Here is a 20,628-nt window from a genome sequence, read left to right as displayed (position 1 = left end):
CATTAGAAAATGACCTACTGATTAAATCAGGTTTTTGTTTTGAATTTACTAACATTTGGTCAATGTCCAACATTACACATGTACATTGCCAGGGTGGTCAGATCCTGACACTATCTTTTTGTATTGAAGTGTTTAATGAGCATGTGCAAGAGATCCATAATTATTATAGACTGTTACAGCTGACCCGGCTCTCCCTCCCATCACAATGATCTTTGCACACGCTCATAAGATGTTTCAGTGCAAAAGATGGGGGTCAGAGTCTGACCATTATGGCTAATATACATGTGTTGTTTCCTGAAACAGAAAAAGCCTTAAAAATGTAGAATTTGTGAGATTGCAAGTTTTTATTTTTAATATGGATTTTGATATTTAGGGGGAAAAACATAAACACATTTAGCACAAAAACTTAATGGTATTACTGTACTTCAGGACCGCCCAGAGTCTTTAAATGTCCAGGCGGTCCCTGTTGTACTCTGCAGTGAGTTTAGAGAAATGTAGAACAGCTGCACAGCCAGACTCACTACAGAGAAGGCAGACATGATTTATTATCATTTGTTATGCGTGAGTGTACTCGTGCTCAGGTTTTCCCGATCACGCTCGGGTGGTCTCCGAATATTTGGAGATTTTAGTTTTTGTTGCCGCATCTGCATGATTTACGGTTTCTTGCCAGGCTGATTACATGTGGGGGTTGCCTGGTTGCTTGGGAATCCCCACATGTATTCAAGCTGTCTAGCAGCTGTAAATCATGCAGCTGAGGTGACTAAAAACTAAATCTCCGAGCACTAACAAATACTCGGAGATCACCCGAGCGTACTCGAGGAAAACCCGAGCAACGAGTACACTCGCTCATCACTAATTATCATGCCTACCTTCTCGGTCTTGCTGTATACACAGTGCTGATCACGTGCTGTGTGTACAGATTCAGGAGCACTAAAGGTACCGTTACACTAAACGACTTGCCAACGATCACGACCAGCGATACAACCTGGCCGTGATCGTTGGTAAGTCGCGTGGTCGCTGGGGAGCTGTCACACAGACAGCTCTCTCCAGCGACCAATGATCAGGGGAAAGACTTCGGCATCATTGCAACTGTCTTCAACGATGCCGAAGTCCCCGGGTAACCAGGGTAAATATCGGGTTACTAAGCGCAGGGCCGCTCTTAGTAACCCGATATTTACCCTGGTTACCATTGTAAAAGAAAAAAAAAAAAAAAAAAAACACTACATACTCACATTCCGATGTCTGTCACGTCCCCCGCCGTCAGCTTCCCGCACTGACTGTGTCAGCGCCGGCCGTAAAGCAGAGCCCAGCAGTGACGTCACCGCTGTGCTCTGCTTTACGGCCGGCGCTGACAGTCAGTGCAGGGAAGCGGACGGCGGGGGACGTGACAGACATCGGAATGTGAGTATGTAGTGTTTTTTTTCTTTTTTTTTAACTTTTACAATGGTAACCAGGGTAAATATCGGGTTACTAAGCGCGGCCCTGCGCTTAGTAACCCGATATTTACCCTAGTTACCAGTGAACACATCGCTGGATCGGCGTCACACACGCCGATCCAGCGATGACAGCGGGTGATCAGCGATCAAAAAAAGGTCCTGATCATTCCCAGCAACCAACGATCTCCCAGCAGGGGCCTGATCGTTGGTCACTGTCACACATAACAAGATCGTTAGCGGGATCGTTGCTACGTCACAAAAAGCGTGACGTTGCAACGATATCGTTCACAAAATCGTTGTGTGAAGGTACCTTAACCTTGCTTTCTCCTCCAGACCCAGAGATCATGTGATCTATTGGTGTTGGGAGAGAATAAGAGCTGGTTCCTAGAAACCAAGTCTGCTTTTCTGTGCAGAGAAGAGACTGATTTTGTCCTGCAACTGTAATTAATATACCAGCAAAAGTTACAGGGGAAATCGGCAATAAAACAAAAGTATTATGTTCAGATGCCCCTGCCAAAGGTCTTATCATGCCTTATGGGGGGCACAGTGTTCAAAAGAAATAAAATAAATAAATGAATAAACGTTAAGACTGCCAGTCTGATTTTCTGTTTCTGACCCCAACCTCAGTGGGAAAAAGGATGTTCAATATATAAAAATAATTACTGAAAAGTGAATACGACATAAAATGTTTTCAGCAGTCTTTCGTGGCCCCCCCCAAAAAAATCACATATTTTTTTTTAATTAATATTTTCCCCCATTATAAGCAAAATAAAAAGATGACGTTAAACATTAAGCCCCATGCACCATGAAAAAAGGCAAAACATTTTTTAATATCCAAACAAAATATATTTTTTTTCTTCTTTTTGGGAGACTTTAAAAGCTCATGTTTGTGAAGTCCCAAAAATGTACCCAGTGAGAAACTAGGTAACGCACCAAAAACGCGACATGTGAACATAGCTTTAGGGATGAATAGCTGGGATATTTATTTTTGCTGTATTTTTTGGAATTAGTGTTGCTCACTGTGGTCTGTCTATGCAAATAAAATCTCAAGGATTCCTCTGGAGAAGAATGGGGAGCACAATCTATTATGGCCTCTGATGTGTGTGCGCATATATAGTATTTAGATGCAGATGGACCTTCCAGATAGTTGCTCTGTTTGCTTAATCATTTTACCATACTAAGCCCTGCATTCCTTGATAGTGCTGTGTTTAGCATCTATTCAAGTAAAGGACAATCTTATCTTTCAGAACCATTTGCTCTTGAGGTAAAAAAAAAAAAGTCCACTAGGCTAAACTAGCTAGTCCTGTGTCCACTCACCTTGAATGATTAGATTTAGATCTCCTATTGTATTTCAAACCGTGTGGGCCTTTATAGCAAATAGCTTATAAATAAACTTTATTTTTATATAGCGCTAACATATTCCGCAGCGCTTTACAGGTTGCACACATTATCATTGCTGTCCCCGATGGGGCTCACAATCTAAACTCCCTATCGGTATGTCTTTGGAATGTGGGTGGAACCAGGAGGAAACCCACACAAACACGGGGAGAACATACAAATTCCTTGCAGATGTTGTCCTGGGTGGGATTAGAACCCAGGACTCCAATGCTGCAGTGCTAACCACTGAGCCATCGTGCTGCCCTAGCTTTAAAATAACTAATGCCGCTTCAAATTCTTGCTATAATTTTTATTTTTTTTAATGCTTCCTTAGGTTATTAGGGTTTGACGTCCTGAGGACCCCAGCGATCGCTTCTCTGATGCGCACTTCCCAGGTTATGCAGGGGCTGAGCTCTTCTGCCCGCTGACCTGAGCTATTCAGACCATTTTTTTTTCTAAGGTCAATGGAGGTATCAGGACCCGGACCTCAATGATCTGAAAGAAGGATGCGTAACAAAAAATATTTTAATTAAAAAAAAAAAAAACAAAAACAAAAAAAAAACCCGGCAAAAATTGGAAGCGGCATTCTGATATTCTATAAGTTCAGTGCTGCATTTAAATGCGTTTTGTGCTTCATCCTGTACAGTACCCTAGTGTGAATAATATATTGCTAGAGGCTTGGATGTTTACTGTATAATGGATGACGTAGCCAGTAAACTTGTATTCCTAGTTCTTGGCAAAAACAGCCTGAGAATAGCCTATTCTTTTTAGCATTTTACATGCTGCTGAGCTGCTTTTTGTCATTCTAAAAATGTTTTATTTATCTTTTTTGAACACTGTAGATTTGGTGTACATGGGTTTTGTTTCTTGTACCTTGATTGGCTTAGTTGTGATGGTAGTGGGATCAGTACTGCAAGATTGTTTTTGTTTTTCAGTATTGAAATGTTTTAATCCTTTGATGAATGATTTGTTAGGTTACCTAGAACCACACAGTGTGAAGGGATTATCTGTGACTTTGCTTATTTTTCCATATGGGGCTAAGAACTTTCAGGCAGGTTGCTAACTACCTACCTGTTCTGCCCGGAGACACGCAGATCGCTCCTGCCGGCAATTCCATGACTTCTTTAGACGGAGCAGCTTCTTCTCTTCTGCTCTGTCAATGAGGCGCCAATGTCATGCTGCTTAACTGCAGGGAGCTGGCTGTCAATTAGCATTTTGCCCATTGACAAAGCAGACCGAGAGAAGAGCTTCTCTGTTGAGGTAAGGTCAAATGATGCAGCAGAATATCAGTCAGGAGCAGTCCGTGACCGGCAGCGGGCAGAACAGGCAGGTAGTTAACTACCTGCCTGTAAATTATTAGCCCCAGTGAGAAAAAATAAGCAAAATACCAGATAACTCCTTTCAAGACCTCCAGATTTTACACAAGGCTTACAATAAATGCAAGTCCATTTACTATGAAAGGGGCTGTCGGGGCCAAATCGATAAATCTGCAGGGATTCGCCAGTTTTTGAGCCGGGCCCGGAGGGTATGTATGTGTTATACATATTCCTGGCCAAAGGTGAGTACACCCGTACACTTGTACAGAGCAGGGCCACGACCTTTCTAGTAACGCAGCCGTCGAGTGTGTGGAAGTGAGGCCGTGCCCACTGGCATGTATAACTCATACTTGCCCTCTAGTTCCGGCACAGAATTCGGCAAATCCCGTACACCGGGGGGATTCATAAGTCTACAGACACACAGCGTGACTGCAGACTTATTGATTTAGAGCGGACAACCTCTCGAAGTTATTTTGCTTTTTGGAATGTATTTCCATAGCTGACATCTCTGTTAGGTCACGCTTCCACATCTACACGTATATACGGTATATTATCAATACTGACTTAAATGATTTATTGAGTGCTAAGGGTAATTGCTTTGTGTATGGTTTGGTTTTAAACTCCATTCAGTTAAAGCATTTACCATTGATGCTCCAGAAATGTTTCCATATTGATTAAAGTAAACCTTTTTAATGACCTAAAGGATTCTTTCTAGAGGGTCACAGAAAATGTAATTAAAGGGACTGTCATCAGAAAATGACCTATTGTTTAAATCCGGTTTTATGTTAAAATGGTTGTGCAGTAGTAAATAGCAAAACTTTTTTTTATGTATTTTCGTTTTATTTTTTTCCATTTTAAATACAGTATACGGTAACTATATTTAGAAGAAGAAGAAAAAAAACCATACCGTACCTTGCAATCTTCACACTGGCCACTAGACCTAATACTAGACTCCCACTTCCTACTCAGTACTGACAGATTTTCAGCAGTCTCATTGTCATACCAGACAGGATTACAAGGGTAACTTCTCCAGATTGATTATATTTAATCGCAGTATCCTCCATCAATATAGGTGATGATCACTGCTCACCCTAAAAAGCATTAAGTAAAAGGGAGAAAAATACGGTAGTATGAATCTAATATTAAAACAGTGTGAAAAATTGCAAGATGTCTGTTGTCTGCCAGTAGTGGCTATTTTCCTAGGCAAGGAGTGCAGCACTTACAACCTCTTATCTAAAGAGCTTGTAAGCTCTGATCTGATGTTGGCGAGATCGCTGGATTCTGCCAGTATTTGCTCCCATGTGCTGCTCTTGATGCCGCAAATGCAAAACTGGCCATGCTTACAGGCATCAGAGAGCAAAGTGGTGCAACAATGCTGCTGATCCAAATAGTCACACAATCAGCAGTGCACCGCTTACCCTGGAAACAGGTGCACTCCTGAAGACTGGTGATAAAACCCCCAATCCCCTACATAGTTTCCACAAGGGGGAACTAGGAAGCCGGACGATCAGCGTTCAGCCTTATGTCACAGCAGGATGGCCTTGGCGCTTGGGGAGGTGGATAATCGCAGGAATTGCATGTTCTGAGTTGAAGGATATCGGTGTAAAGACTTACAATAATGTCCAACTTCATAAAAATAAAAAAAACCTGCAAAATAGTGGAAAAAATGGCAAGCACGTTAACTATGCATTTAGTTATGGTCCTGTGTTGTATGTGATACAGGCTTAGACAGCATCCACATGCTATGAACTACAATAGATGATACTGCTGTCCGATATTTTCTTTTCTCTTACCCATAGACTTGTATTGTCACGTTTGATCCGTGACTTGGATCACAAAAGGTGATGTTTTCCATGTTTTGGTGCAGACCACTTAATATGCAAAAAATACACAGTTGTGAACAGCCGCAAGTTCTATCTGTGAAAAACTGGCATCTGAATGATCTCTGAAAGTGTTATTCCCATCTTCATAAATGTTGTCAGATAGTGTCTGGGGAAAAAAAACAAGCACTTTTGTAATTTACTGCTTATTAAAATTTTCAGATGTTCTTGAAATATGACCAATTTTCTTATGTTTACAAACTTGTTGCCTAAGAGACCGACCACCGCTGCTCTCTTTCTTGTAAACTTTGCTTTGAAGCTGGCCAGGATTAGGAGGTAACTGTGCACTCCAGCGGTCAAAATAGTACATTTACAAGAGAAAAGAGCTTGAACACTGCGCATGTTCTGCTGTCTAGCTGCGGTGGTCGGTCTCTAAGGTAACAAGCTGTAAAGAGTTTCTTAAGAACGGATGAAAATTTTAATAGGCAGTAAATTGAGTAATTGCTTGTATTTACAGGCACTGTCTGACAATACCCATGTATGGAGGTAGGAATAATTCTTTAATGTTTAGTAGGAGAATGCTGTGTCTTAACTATTGCCAGATATGTCTTATGTTGGATTTCTTTTTGTTTTCTTCAAGCTTTGTGCCAGTGAACATTCTTAATGAGGCTAATGCTTCGCTCCGCACACTGAGCCAAATCCATGTTTCCACCACTTTTGCTCCCTCTTCTGTCGGAGTATAAGCAGCTGCATCCCCCTCCTCCCCTCTCATTCATGTCTTCTCTTTACCGTGCAGTCCTCATATCATGTATTGATGATTTCCTTGGGTGCTTCCATTAGGTTCACTAAATCAATAAGTACAAATATGTCTATTAGAAATCCTCCAGATGTGACCTGTTGGGTTTTCTTCAGGATCAGATTGAAATATTGATGTAGAGGGGTTTTATGGGGGTGGTGAAAGGTTTACAGAAAGCCTGCAGGCAGGAAGAAAAATGGTCATTACAGACCACTAAAAAGTGAGGAATCTGCCACTTTTCAATTAGATGCATTGTAAATGTCCATATAATCATATATATTATTGATTTATGTCTGTTAACCACCGCTAACTCTTCATTACTCTGCTCATCTCTTTTCACCACCAGAGCAGTGGTGCTAAACTTCCCTCTCTATTCGCTCATTCCATATGTAATTTCATTATTTCATGATCTGAAACCTAATATACTAAATTCCTCCATACTGGCAAACCTTTGTAAATATTTGATGTCAAATTAAAAACGGCGTGTGCTTTATATTTTTTTCTTCTTCACCCAAATAGTATTTTTTTGGGGCCAAAAGGTATCGGATTCAATCTGTTTCATCACTGCTTACAGAAATTGCACGCTCCTTCAAATGTTCCAGACATGTTAGAGTAAAGCCGATCTTTCAGTTGGCCAATGAGAAGGTTCAAACGATACATTGGACTCATAACAGAGGCCGCGTTAAAGCTCCACTCCAGCTGTTGATTGTTTTTTTTTGTTTTTTGTTTTTTTATTCCAATGCTGGAGTGGTGCTACTAATCAAAGTTCCCTGCCCCTAGTATTATACTTACCAGACGCTGTCTTGAGCTGCTGCCAGGTACTATTATTATATTTTTAAATTTTTATTTTTTTTAACTCCTCCCAAAGACCATTTCATTTGACGAGCGAGCATTTTGCTCATTCGTCAGGTGATAGGCAACCTGTTCACACTGCACGATTATCAGGAAAGAATGTTCCCCGCATCGCCTGTTCCCGATAATCGTTCAGTATAAATTCATCTTAAAGTTATGTTCCCATAAAGAGTATTTGGCGCATTTGTGATTATGCACATTTTTGGCAGCATTTCTGCACCAATTTGCCAAGTTATTTGTTTTTCTTTGTTTGTTTGTTTTTTTTATTATTGTAATATTTTTTATTTATTTTTTTTTTTTACGTAGTTTTTAGCACATTTTTCCAGGTGCAGCTTATGTCCCTTTTTGGTACCCCGTTTTAAATAAAGCTGCTTCATTTTGGAGACTTCCTGTTCACTCAGTAACTTAGCTTTAATAAAACTTTCTATACAAATTCAGTAACATCACGGACTAAAAATACAGTTTCGTTTTGTTTATCTGCAAATTGTCTGCATATAATGCCAAAAAATTCCTAGAAACGTAAACATTTACTGCAAGAAATTTGATACACTGTGGGTTTTAAAAACCACAACGCAGGTCAATCTCCACACGGTTTAAAAAAATAAATTGGTATCCCAATGTTCTATTTTTTTATTTTATTTTTTTTAAATGAATTTGTGATTTTTTTTTTTTAATGAAATTGTGATATGCTGCATTTTTTGTACATGAAAGTACACAACAAAAAACGCACCAAAAACTGATCACCGGAAGCATAGTTTGGACGGACTGTGTGATACAATACTGACTTAAGTGAAGTGCACAAATTTCTGCCATGGTTTCTACATTAATGCTGGCCTGTGCACACAGCATAAGGGTCAGTGTACTGAGCGACTGGCTGCACTTTATGACCGCTGAGTGGTTAACTGTTACCAATTGGCAGTCATTTAAATGCCTGTTTACACAGGAAGAAAGATGCACACTGATCTGCACTAGATCTCTCACCGCACATAAGCTTCCACAGTGCTCAACAGCACAAATCCTGGTTACACAGGATGACGCATTGCCGAGAATGATTTTTTTTTTTTTTCAGTGCACAAAAGATCATTTCACCCAATGAACAGGTGATTGCTGCTTGTTTACTTGGCAAGAAAATTGTGAAATGAGCGTTTTTTTTTTAACACTCGCTCGTGATTATCTTGCAGTGTAAGACTGTTTACTGCTAATCCGTGCCTGCATTGCAGCCATCTGAAAGAAGCCTTATGCTACATAAATCCCTTTTTTTCTAAAAATCTTAATTTTGATTTATTAATGTTCACAAAGCAGTACTATCATAGCTACACCTAACACTGCTGAATTTCATGATGTGCACAGGGTTTCCTTTGAGATAATGTTCTCAATTTCTTTATTCTTAGTTCATGACTTGCTTTTCTGGAGGGATGTGAAGAAATCTGGAATGGTCTTCGGAGGGACGATGGTTCTGCTCTTGTCGCTCGCAGCCTTCAGCATCATTAGTGTTATTTCCTATCTCATTCTATCCCTGCTGACCGTCACTATTAGCTTCCGTATCTATAAGTCTGTTATGCAAGCCGTCCAGAAGTCTGATGAAGGACATCCTTTCAAGTAAGAGACTTTTTTTTGTATCCCTTTTGTTCTTTTGTCAAGTTTGTTGTCATGTTTTTGAGAGACCCTATGAATCCAATACTAAATGCTTTTTTTTTTTTTTTTTTTTTCAAAAAGTACAGTATGTTATTTTAGGCTGTGAAATTAAAGGAGTTGTCCACGACCATGACATTGATGGCTTGTAGTGGATGCTTTTGGGTACCTGGGACCCCCACCAATCAGATGTTGAAGTGGACAACCCCTTTGAGAGTAACCCTTATATATGAGAACTAGGAAAGCGAAATGTAACCTGGGTTAGGTGCTATGGGAATGTCAGCAATGTTTGATGCAAGAACCTTTTTTGTTTTCTGATTCCCTTGATTTTTTTAGAATTGATGATAATTTAGTGTTTTACCGAGGTATGATTGGAACAGTACATATCATTTCATTCTTGCAGTCCTGTGTGCTCGATGCCTTGTGCAGCACTATAAAACTTTTACGTAACTGTAACTTAAATCGGATGGTGTCTCTAGAACTGTAAGGTAACGTGATTCATTTGATCCGTTTTTTTCCAGTTTAAAGGGATCCTGTCTGGCAATTCATGCTGCCCAGACAGCAGGAAGCATGAAGCAGGGCCAGGCTGCATCATTGCAGACAGGTCTATTCTTTAAAACACTCCAGCCTGTCGAAAAATGTATACTTCAGAGATCCATTCAGTTGACCACGGTCGGAGATGAGAAGAGTCTACCACCACCCCCAGCCAACTCTTCCCAGCAGGCTGCTGGTGATTGACGGGTCTCTCCCTCATGTGTACATGGGTAGACACCTGCCAGTCGCCTGCAGTGGTGCTGGGAAGAGCGGGATCTTCGGAATAATATACCTGGCTGCGGTTGTGCCACTTCAGGTCTGAATCACCTGACATAATTCCCTTTAAATTTTAGGTTCTTCTTCTTTTTAACCCCTTTCTGACCTCGGACGGGATAGTACGTCCGAGGTCAGATCCCCCTCTTTGATGCAGGGCTCTGGCGGTGATACACAAACTTTTTTGTAGGTTACATCAGTGTAGTAACATAATTATTTTGCAGTCATCCTGATATAACCATTATATACATAACCATTGCTTAATTTAAAGAGGTTGTCCCATCATCTTCAGCAGGAGCACCCGCTCTACAGTCTGCTCTCTTCCTGTGTGCTGAATAGCTGATGCTCTTGGGATAGTCTCAACTAGAAAACTCCTCAAAAGGAAGATTGCCCCAGCGATCAATATTTTGCTACACAGCCTGCTAATGAAACCTTATATGCCATGAGCCGATGTCACTGGGGAAAAGCATGGTCATGTTCAGCCCTTAAATGCTCTTTCCGTATTTGTTGCGTATTTCCATATTTTCATCAGACAAATGAACCTGGAGGGTGATCATGGGATAAAGCCAGATGCAGCACGTGCAATAGATCATTACTTATTAACTGGAGCTGCGTTTGAGAGTTATAATTTCTGCTGAGAAGAAATTAGCTATTCTCCAAGCAAACAATGTTGTGTAATTTTTTTTTTTTCTTTCTCGCTTCATTGGGGGACACAGGTAACCATGGGTGCATGCTGCTGTCGCTAGGAGGCTGACAATATGCAAATAAAGAAAAATAACTCCTTCCCTGGCAGTATACACCCTCCGACAGGCACCAGGCAACTCGGTTTTTGCTTAGTGTCTGTCGGAGGCGGACCTGATTTCTAACACCAGATCCGCATTTCTTTTTCTTTCAGGAATTGTGTGTTTATTAATCTTTTTCCCTTTCGTTTCAGATACACTTCTGGCGGTTACAGGGTGCAGTTTTTCTCACCCTGAATCCCCGCATTAAGCGACCGAGAGAGCAGTGCGGTATCACCCACATCGCACCCTCTCGGATCCGCTGGGTAGGACTTTGTTTCATGTCACCCTGGGGTGTTCATGTTGACTTTCGGTGGCCAGTCTTTGCCTTTTTTTTCCCCCCCTCATCCCTCTCTTCAGAGTGGTCTGAGAGGAAGACGGTGGTCACCTGTGGTGACCTCCCCCCCTTTAAGGGATTGACGCCATCTTCTCCACCGGTTGATACAGCGCGGGAAGGAGGACCACATCTCCCAGGACCCTTTCTGCCATCAAGGGATCCTGATGCGTTCCTCATCTTCAGGTAGGAAGATATTCAAGCAGCAGCAGGCCCCCCCTTCCAGTCCCTGCATCGTCACAATCTCCATGCAGGGGCACTTAACCTTATTATCCAGCAGCACTCACCGCTGCACGGGCGCTCCGTTACCGGGCTAGGGGATTCGGGGGCCATCGGGCGCTCTTTAAATCTCTCGCCTCTTTTTCCTCACAGCGTGCGTTTTCCACCATACTTCTTTCCGGCAAGTCTTCCCCCTTTTCCCTGCCGGCCTATCGTGCGCTTGGTTTCTCTTCAGCTGGCCACGCCCCACTGTTTGGCGCGTTCTCTACACAATCAGACGCTCGCAGCCTGCGCTTTCCCGGCCAGCTGCCTTCTGTGCATCACGTACTCTGGAATACCTCTCCATAGGTGGGGGACACAGTGTAACTGCGCTTTCGCCAGGTTTGTAGATTTTTTTTTTGCTATTCTCCATCCCCGGCTGATTTTCCTCCAGGCAACATCGCCTGCTGGCATATTGCTTCAGGTACCTTTATCACTCTACCTATGCCCAACCCCGCAGGGGCCCCGGCTATATCCCTATGGTAATTAACTACGCTTGTGCCCGCTGTAATAAAAAGTGGGCTTCAGGCCAGCCGTCGCCTTTCTGTACGTCCTGCAGTCCTTCCATCATGTCCGTCTCTCAAGAGGCCCCTAATGCTCGGGATGAGTGCACTCCCCCAGAGCAGGCTGTTGCAATGTCTGTCAGTCTCCGACCTGACTAAAGTGTCTCAGTCCCTGGTTCAGGTACTAGAACGTATGCCACTGCTGACTACTGCCACCAGTGCCACGAACGCTTCTCACAGCGATTCGCTCGCACCTGTCCAAGACCCTCACAGGGGCAGACTTGAGAAAAGAACCAAAAAGCGTTTTCTGTCTAGTTCTTCATCCATTTCTCCGGATCCAACTGCGTCAGCCGGAATACCGCTCTACCCTTTTCCCCTATTCGCAGGCGGACGTCGGGTCAGATGTATCCTCTGTCGGATTCTGACTCGGATGCAGATCAGACTTCCACAGCGCAGGATATGATTGACAGCCTTATCTCAGCCATTATTCAAATGCTTGAGCTTAAGGAGGAAAAGGCAGCTTCTCAGGACATCTGTTTCTTTCAAACGGATGAAGCGTCCTTCTAGAGTTTTTCCCAATCATAAGGAATTTGATAACACTACGTCTAGACACTGGGAACACCCTGGTAAACGTTTTCCAGGGAGGAAACGTTTAGACATTTTATACCCGTTTGCTGCAGACCTTGTTAGCAAATGGTCCAAATCTCCTAAGGTAGATCCACTTGTGTCTAGATTATCCTCCCAGTCAGGCTGTCCATTCCTGCCACGGCGTCTCTAAAGGACCCCACGAACAGACAAATTGATGCTCTAACCAAATCAGCTTTTGAAGCTTCTGGTACCTCTCTCTGCCCCAATTTCACCTCTACCTGAGTGGCCATAGCGGTGTCGGCCTGGGCCAAAACCCTACGCAGAGGCATTGTAGCGTTGGCTCTCGCACAGGAGCTAGCGGATTTAGCTGATCAGATTTCACTGTCTGGAAAGTACCTTCTGAATGCTTCTCTGGATGCGGCTGCTTGCTCTGCAAGGGCAAACAGCAATATTGTCACCATTCGTTGTGTCCTCTGGCTGAAGGTGTGGAACGCAGATCCTGCTTCCAAAAAATCCCTCACAGGTTTGCCTTTCCCGGGATCCAGGCTCTTTGGAGCGCAGCTAGACCAAATGATCTCGGACGCCACAGCTGGTAAGCGCACTTCTCTTCCGCAATCTAAGCCTAGGCGTCCCTTCAATAGAAAGGGACCCCATTCCTTTCGCTCCCTCGCCTCCTCAGGTGGTGCCTCTCAGCATGACCAGTCTTCCACTCAAAGGGACCGAAGGAAGCCTTCTTTCAGGCCTACCCCTCACTGGAGAGCTAAACGCTGCTCCTCCAAATCTTCCAGTTCTCGCGACCACAGATTTTCTTCCAAATGACGGGTCACCCCCACCCCCCAATCTTTCCAGGGTGGGAGGCAGGCTTCTTCTTTTCAGAGCCTTGGTTATCGGTGGAATTTTCCTCGCCCCCCAGGAAGATGTTTTTTCCCCTCCCGCCCGCCCAAACAGCCCTCCCATGTCCGAGGGGTTTTTCAGGCGGTCGATTTCCTTCTCGCCTCAAAGGTACGATCTCTTCGTAAAGGGTCCGTCTTGCCACGACTGCAGTCACAGTCTCCAGATCACTCTGGACGCGTTAACCCGCCTCGGTTGGATATTCAACGAACAAAAGTCCACCTTGATTCCGACCCAGCGTCTAGAATTCCTGGGCATGGAATTCGACACCATTCAGGCTCGGGTCTTCCTCCCAAGGGAGAAATTCCTGTCTCTTCGGAGGGGCATCAAAGTCCTAAAGCGTCCTACCCCTCTACCTCTACGGCTCGGCATGAGGGTTCTGGGCAAGATGGTCGCTTCCATGGAAGCGGTCCCTAATGCTCAGTTCCACTCTCGCCCTCTCCAGCGGGCCTTCTGTCAGTTTGGGACAGGAATCCACTCTCCTTAAACCGCCCAGTTCGCCTCCCTCTCGATGTGAGACAGTCTCTCACTTGGTGGACGCTATCCACTTCCATTGTTCGCGGGAGATTGTTTCTCCCCCTCCGCTGGCAGGTCATCACCACCGAGGCCAGGCTCCAGGGGTGCGGTCTTTCTCCATCTCACAGCCCACGGGCGCTGGACTGCTCAAGAGGCACACCTCCCGATCAATCTCTTGGAAATCAGGGCTATTTTTCTAGCCCTCCTCCGCTAGCAGCCCCTCCTCTCGTGAAAACCGGTCCGCATTCAGTCAGACAACGCCACAGCTGTGGCTTACATAAACCATCAGGGAGGGACTCGCAGCAAACAAGTCATGATGGAGGTGGCAAAGATTCTGCGGTGGGTGGAGAACCACGTTCCCTCCATATCAGCTGTCCACATCCCAGGGGTGGACAATTGGGAAGCTGACTTTCTCAACCGTCAGGGGCTCATGTCAGGCGAGTGGGCTCTTCTCCCCGCTGTCTTCGACCATATTTGACAAAGGTGGGGCGTGCCGGACGTCGACCTAATGGCCTCCCGAACAGACCACAAGGTTCCCCAGTGAGTATCCAGATCCCGGGATCCGAGGGCCGTCGGCTGCGACGATCGTGATCTTGGGGGCCCAGTTTCAGATGCCTTACCTGTTCCCGCCTCTTCCCTTGTTTCCAAGGGTCGTAAAGAAGATAAAGTCAGCAGGGGTTCCCGTTCTTAGTAGTTCCAGATTGGCCCCGCAGGGCCTGGTATGCGGAGCTAGTGAACATGTCATCGGATGTACCTTGGAGGCTCCCAGTCCGTCCGGATCTTCTATCGCAGGGTCCCCTCTTCCACCCGAGTTCTCGATCTCTGAATTTAATGGTATTGCCGTTGAGGCCGCGATCCTGAAGGACGCAGGTTTTTCTCAACGTGTCATACAAACCATGATAGGAGCTAGGAAACCAGCATCTTCCCGTATCTACCATAGATGTTGTAAGGCCTTTTTCCGATGGTGTGACGTCAACGGTCTATCCCCTATGGTTTTTTCCCTTCCTTCGCTTCTCTGTTTTCTTCAGTCGGGTCTAGATTCAAATTTCTCCCTGAGCACGTTAAAGGGTCAGGTTTCTGCCTTGTCAATTCTCTTTCAAAGAGACCTTGCTTCTCTCCCCCAGGTGAGAACCTTCCTTCAGGGGGTTGCTCATGTTGCACCTCCTTACCATCCTCCGGTTGCTCCTTGGGACCTCAACCTTGTGCTCAGTGCCCTCCAGTGTACGCCTTTTGAACCGATTCGGGGACATCTCCTTTTCGCTTTTTTCCTGGAAAGTCGCTTTTTGGTCACCATCGCCTCCATCAGGAGAGTTTCCGAGTTGGCGGCATTGTCCTGTCATTCTCCCTTTCTGGTCCTTCATCAGGACAAAGTTGTCCTTCGGCCTGTCCCTTCTTTTTTGCCAAAGGTGGTTTCGGCTTTTCACATTAATGAAGACATTGTCCTTCCTTCTTTGTGCCCTTCCCCAGTTCATTCTTTGGAGAAATCTCTCCACAATTTGGATATGGTCAGGGCTATCAGAGTTTACCTTGCCAGAACTGCTCCTTTTCGTCAGTCCGACCCTCTGTTTGTTGTCTCGGAAGGTTGTCAGAAGGGGCTCCCTGCCTCTAAGTCCACAATTGCTCGGTGGATCCGTTCGGCGGTCCTGGAGGCATACTGTGTTCAAGATACAGCCTCCCCCGGAGGTGAGGGCTCACTCTACTCAGGCTGTGGGAGCTTCTTGGGCAGTTCGTCACCAAGCTGCGGCCTCGCAGCTTTGCAAGGCCGCAACTTGTTCGTCCATCCACACCTTTGTGAAATTCTACAAGGTGCACACTCGGGCTTCTGCGGATGCAGGCCTGGGTAGGAAGATACTGCAGGCGGCTGTTTCGCACCGGCCGACCTAGTTCTCTGTTCTTATTATTCCACCCTGTGGACTGCTTTTGGACGTCCCATGGTTACTGGTGTCCCCCAATGAAGCAAGAAAGAAAGCGGGATTTTTGTTTTTTACCGTGAAATCTTTCTTGGAGCCTTCATTGGAGGTCACAGCACCCTCCCTTTATGTTGTACCGTATTGTCCAACGTGCTGTTGTTGTGGGTTGGTACATAGGTTGAGTTGTTTATACTTGTTACTACTACTGCTTTTCCACCAATTGAGTTGCCTGGTGCCTGTCGGAGGGTGTATACTGCCGGGGAGGAGTTATTTTTCTTTATTTGTATAGTGTCAGCCTCCTAGTGACAGCAGCATACACCCCAATGGTTACCTGTGTCCCCCAATGAAGGCTCCAAGAAAAAGATTTACGGTAAGAACCAAAAATCCCTCTTTTTTTTTATTTGTGGGTTAATTACACTTCCACCCTGCCAAACAGTAAAAGATAAATAATGGCAAATATATTGCTTAATTTCATAGATCTCTGCTGGACAAGGATATCACATTGTCTTCTGAAAGCCTTCAGAAAAAAGCGAATGCATCTCTTGCTCACGTCAACAGTGCCCTGAAGTACATCGTGAGGCTCTTCCTTGTGGAGGACCTTATAGATTCACTCAAGGTGAAAAATGCCATCATTTGTATTGTTCATTGTGTGGTAGATTGGTCTGAGTGCCACTCCCTTCTCTCACCATGGCAACAACAAAACCCCTCACTGTCGCCCTGATCCACTCCTGCCTGGACTACTGTAACGCTCTATTAATTGGCCTCCCCCTTACTTGACTTGCCCCTTTCCAGTCTATCCTTAATGCAGCAGCCAGGGTTGTCCATCTAGCTAATCGTTACTCAGACGCATCATCTGCTCTACGCCAGTCATTACACTGGCTGCCCATTCACTACAGGATTCAATTCAAAGTATTTGTTCTCACCCACAAAGCTCTCCACAGTGCGGCACCCCCATACATCTCCTCCCTCAACATTTGACTATCGACTTTAACGTCTGCACTAATCCGTACCTCCCACTCCCAACTCCAAGACTTCTCCCACGCTGCACCAATCCTCTGGAAATTAGGACCATCCACAATTTGCTCAGTTTTAGGAGATCCCTCAAAACACATTTGTTCAGAGCGGCCTATCTCGTTCCCTAATCAAAGTGATTTTATGTCTAAAGGTACCTTCACACTCAGCGACGCTGCAGCGATACCGACAACGATGTCGATCGCTGCAGCGTCGCTGTTTGGTCGCTGGAGAGCTGTAACACAGACAGCTCTCCAGCGACCAACGATCCCGACGTCCCCGGGTAACCAGGGTAAACATCGGGTTACTAAGCGCAGGGCCGCGCTTAGTAACCCGATGTTTACCCTGGTTACCAGCGTAAAAGTAAAAAAAATAAACACTACATACTTGCCTAACGCTGTCTGTCCCCGGCGCTCAGCTTCTCTGCACTCCTCCTGCACTGGCTGTGAGCGTCGGTCAGCCGGAAAGCAGAGCGGTGACGTCACCGCTCTGCTTTCCAGCTGCTGTGCTCACACAGACAGTGCAGGAGGAGTGCAGAGCACAGCGCCGGGGACAGACAGCGGTAGGTAAGTATGTAGTGTTTGTTTTTTTTTTACTTTTACGCTGGTAACCAGGGTAAACATCGGGTTACTAAGCGCGGCCCTGCGCTTAGTAACCCGATGTTTACCCTGGTTACCAGTGAAGACATCGCTGGATCGGTGTCACACACGCCGATCCAGCGATGTCTGCAGGGAGTCCAGCGACGAAATAAAGTTCTGGACTTTCCTCAGCGACCAACGATCTCCCAGCAGGGGCCTGATCGTTGGTCGCTGTCACACAGAACGATTTCCTTAACGATATCGTTGCTACGTCACAAAAAGCAACAATATCGTTAACGATCTCGTTATGTGTGAAGGTACCTTTAGTGTGTGTGTGTGTGTGTGTGTGTGTGTGTAGCCCATTCATTATCTTTATCTATCCCCCACTCCCTCAAGATGGCTGACCACCATTGTAAATACACACCTGTACTTTGTATCTCCCCCACCTCACATTGTAAGCTCTCACGAGCAGGGTCGTCCTATTTTGCTTTAATTATTGTATTGTTAACGTTGTTACTTATGATTGTTGTGTTTGAAACTGGTAAACTGTAAAGTGCTGCGGAATATGTTGGCGCTATATAAATAAATATTATTATTATTATTGCTGTGTTGTGATGGAGGGACAATGCAGCTAGTAATCTTATTTTGCATGCCGAAATATATTTAAATTATTTAGTAGCTTCTGTATGGAAATACTTAAATCGCTTTTGCAAATTTTCTCCAGTTTGCCCTCCTTATGTGGCTGATGACCTATGTAGGAGCGGTGTTTAACGGGATCACACTTCTCATTCTTGGTAAGAAACTGTTCACGAAGCTTATGTATCCAATAATAGACCTCAGTGACTCATTGTGTGCCTTCCTATTCCTCTAGGAGTCCTGATTGCGTTCACTGCTCCGATTGTCTATGAGAAATACAAGGTAGGTCTGTTTAGGCGATACTGAGAAGATGTGGGAACCACAAAAGAAAACGACCAACAAGGGTAACTATAATCAAAATACAAAACTCTTTATTCAAAATACATATTTAAAATCACTATGACAAGAATAGGACACAGATGGGGAAACGGTACAGGTCACAATACAGGTACTCCCCTATAGAAAACGTGTAGGCCTTGCACTAGCTCCCTATCGAATATAAGACCAGAGTGTGGAAAATGGGAAAAACCCCATAAGTAATGGGATGGCTAAAAAAGGTGTAAAATATACTACATACCCCTGAACACTATACCATGGAACCAACGGATGTATATTATACAAATCTCCATCACGCCTATAAAACTATGAGGCACATGTGAAAAAATCAGGCACGGAGAACTAAGCTACTCTTATTATCCAAAATAACCGCTGGAACCAGGAAAGTGACATATGAAAAATGAAAAAAAGAGGAAGAAAGCCATCCCTGAACACCTTACCCACGACCCCAGGAACTTAACCAAGAGGGTGCACTTGCACCCATAAACATAACGCAGAAAACATGGTGTGATCTTGATTACCTGGTCCTGGACGGTGTTAGCAGGAGAGAGCCAGATGCGCAGCCGACACGTCACCCGACGCGCGTTTCGGAGCCGGAGCTCCTTCGTCAGGGGTGCGTGTCAGACTGTCACTGAGCCGGGGTTTAAATACATGACCGCCAGTATCTGCAGCGGCGTCCGCCGGAGGTGACGCAGGCGTTGCCAGTACACGCCCACTCCACGCGGCGGCGACGTCACGCAGGGGCGCCGCCAGAGTCATGGCAACCGCCCGAGCGTCAAGACGCCGCAAGCCGCGGGGAGCAGCGACACCCAGCGCGCATGCGTACAGGCGGCGCGGCTGCAGATGCGAGGCACAGGATAGACTTGGGAAACCCACAAAGGTACATGCAAGTAACTGGTGGCAAACCACCACTGGGCCAATTAAGGAACTTATATATATATATACATATGTATACCCCTCAAATACTCCTATGATGCCCACTAATATGTGGTATAATCCCCTCTAATACTCGCATGAGAACCGGCATGATGACACTAATACACAAAGATACCCATACATGGCATACGCCATGATACCATAAATCAAACAGAAACAAGGATATAATAACAAGTACACATATACCAACCAAGGGAAATACAAAAAGCATAAAAACATATACAAGGAAACCATGAAAATATATATATATATATATATATATGTATCTCTGTAGCTGTCCACCGACAGGATGAAGCCCCACAAAAGGAAATGAGATGGTATTTCCACAGGACACACATGGTCCACAGCATCACACGATGGACAGATAATGGCTCGGGTCCAAAAGAGTCGTCTGACATGTCCACATTACAAACAACGAATCTAAAAGATAAAAACAGTGTTTAAAAACAAAATAAAGGTGCACCCGATCGCGCACCCAACCATCTCCCAAATACCGGCCGCGATCACAGAAATGACGCAAAACTAATGGTCTCATTCAGACCATGGGGGTGGACGCTATTAAGCGTCCATATCCACCGAGTCTCAAGCTGTGCCAAACGTTGTGAGATGTTCCCGCCCCTAATATTTGTTTCAATCAAATCAATACCCCTAACTTGTAGAGCACTACTGTCGCAATTGTGATGTTGTTTAAAATGTCGGGGTATCGTTTTCAATAGCTGAATATCTGTTTCCGAAGCAGCCGCCTCGATCCCCCTAACGTGTTCTCTTACTCTGATCTTTAATTGACGCGTAGTAAGCCCCACGTAAATTAAGGGGCACGGGCAGGATGCATAATATACAACATTCCTAGACGTACATGTTATATACTTATTGATATCAAAAGACTTCTGTCCTGTAGAGTCCACAAATGTGTCTGTTCTTAAGATATTTTTACAAGCTATACACTTACCACAAGTACGACAGCCACTTCTCGGTCTATTATTAGGATCATTTAAAAATGTCCTAGGAGACATGTTAGTATAGTGGCTGCGCACTAAGTGGTCCCGTAAATTCTTAGCCCTACGGTACGCAATTGTAGGTCGATTAGGCACCAGTTTAGCTAACGTCGGGTCGGTCTTAAGAATAGGCCATGCCCGTTCAAGGGCAGCACGGATGGCACCCGCACGTGAGCTAAAATTAGTAACAAACCTAATGGTACCAGACCCATCACCCCTTCCTTCATTATTATAGAGAAGTGTGTCTCTATTGCTATGCTTAGCGCGTAGATATGCCTTCTTTATAGCGCGATTGCTGTACCCTCTTTCTTTAAAACGGGA

At 44.8% G+C, this 20,628-nt stretch overlaps 1 protein-coding gene across 2 annotated transcripts in view; it reads left to right on the top strand.

The window, feature by feature from the left end:
* Nucleotides 1–20,628, top strand: part of RTN3 (reticulon 3) — a 66,665-nt gene that overhangs the window by 38,071 nt on the left and 7,966 nt on the right. For both annotated transcript variants that reach the window (XM_069738890.1, XM_069738889.1), the window contains 4 exons: nt 8,989–9,196; nt 16,293–16,431; nt 18,129–18,198; nt 18,276–18,322. In XM_069738890.1, coding sequence (XP_069594991.1) covers nt 8,989–9,196; nt 16,293–16,431; nt 18,129–18,198; nt 18,276–18,322 — 464 coding nt within the window. The remainder of the gene's footprint in view (nt 1–8,988; nt 9,197–16,292; nt 16,432–18,128; nt 18,199–18,275; nt 18,323–20,628) is intronic.

The sequence above is a fragment of the Ranitomeya imitator genome, chromosome 9 (genome assembly GCF_032444005.1).
Source record: "Ranitomeya imitator isolate aRanImi1 chromosome 9, aRanImi1.pri, whole genome shotgun sequence".
Taxonomy (NCBI): Eukaryota; Metazoa; Chordata; class Amphibia; order Anura; family Dendrobatidae; genus Ranitomeya; species Ranitomeya imitator.
This window is presented reverse-complemented; position numbering and strand designations above follow the sequence as displayed.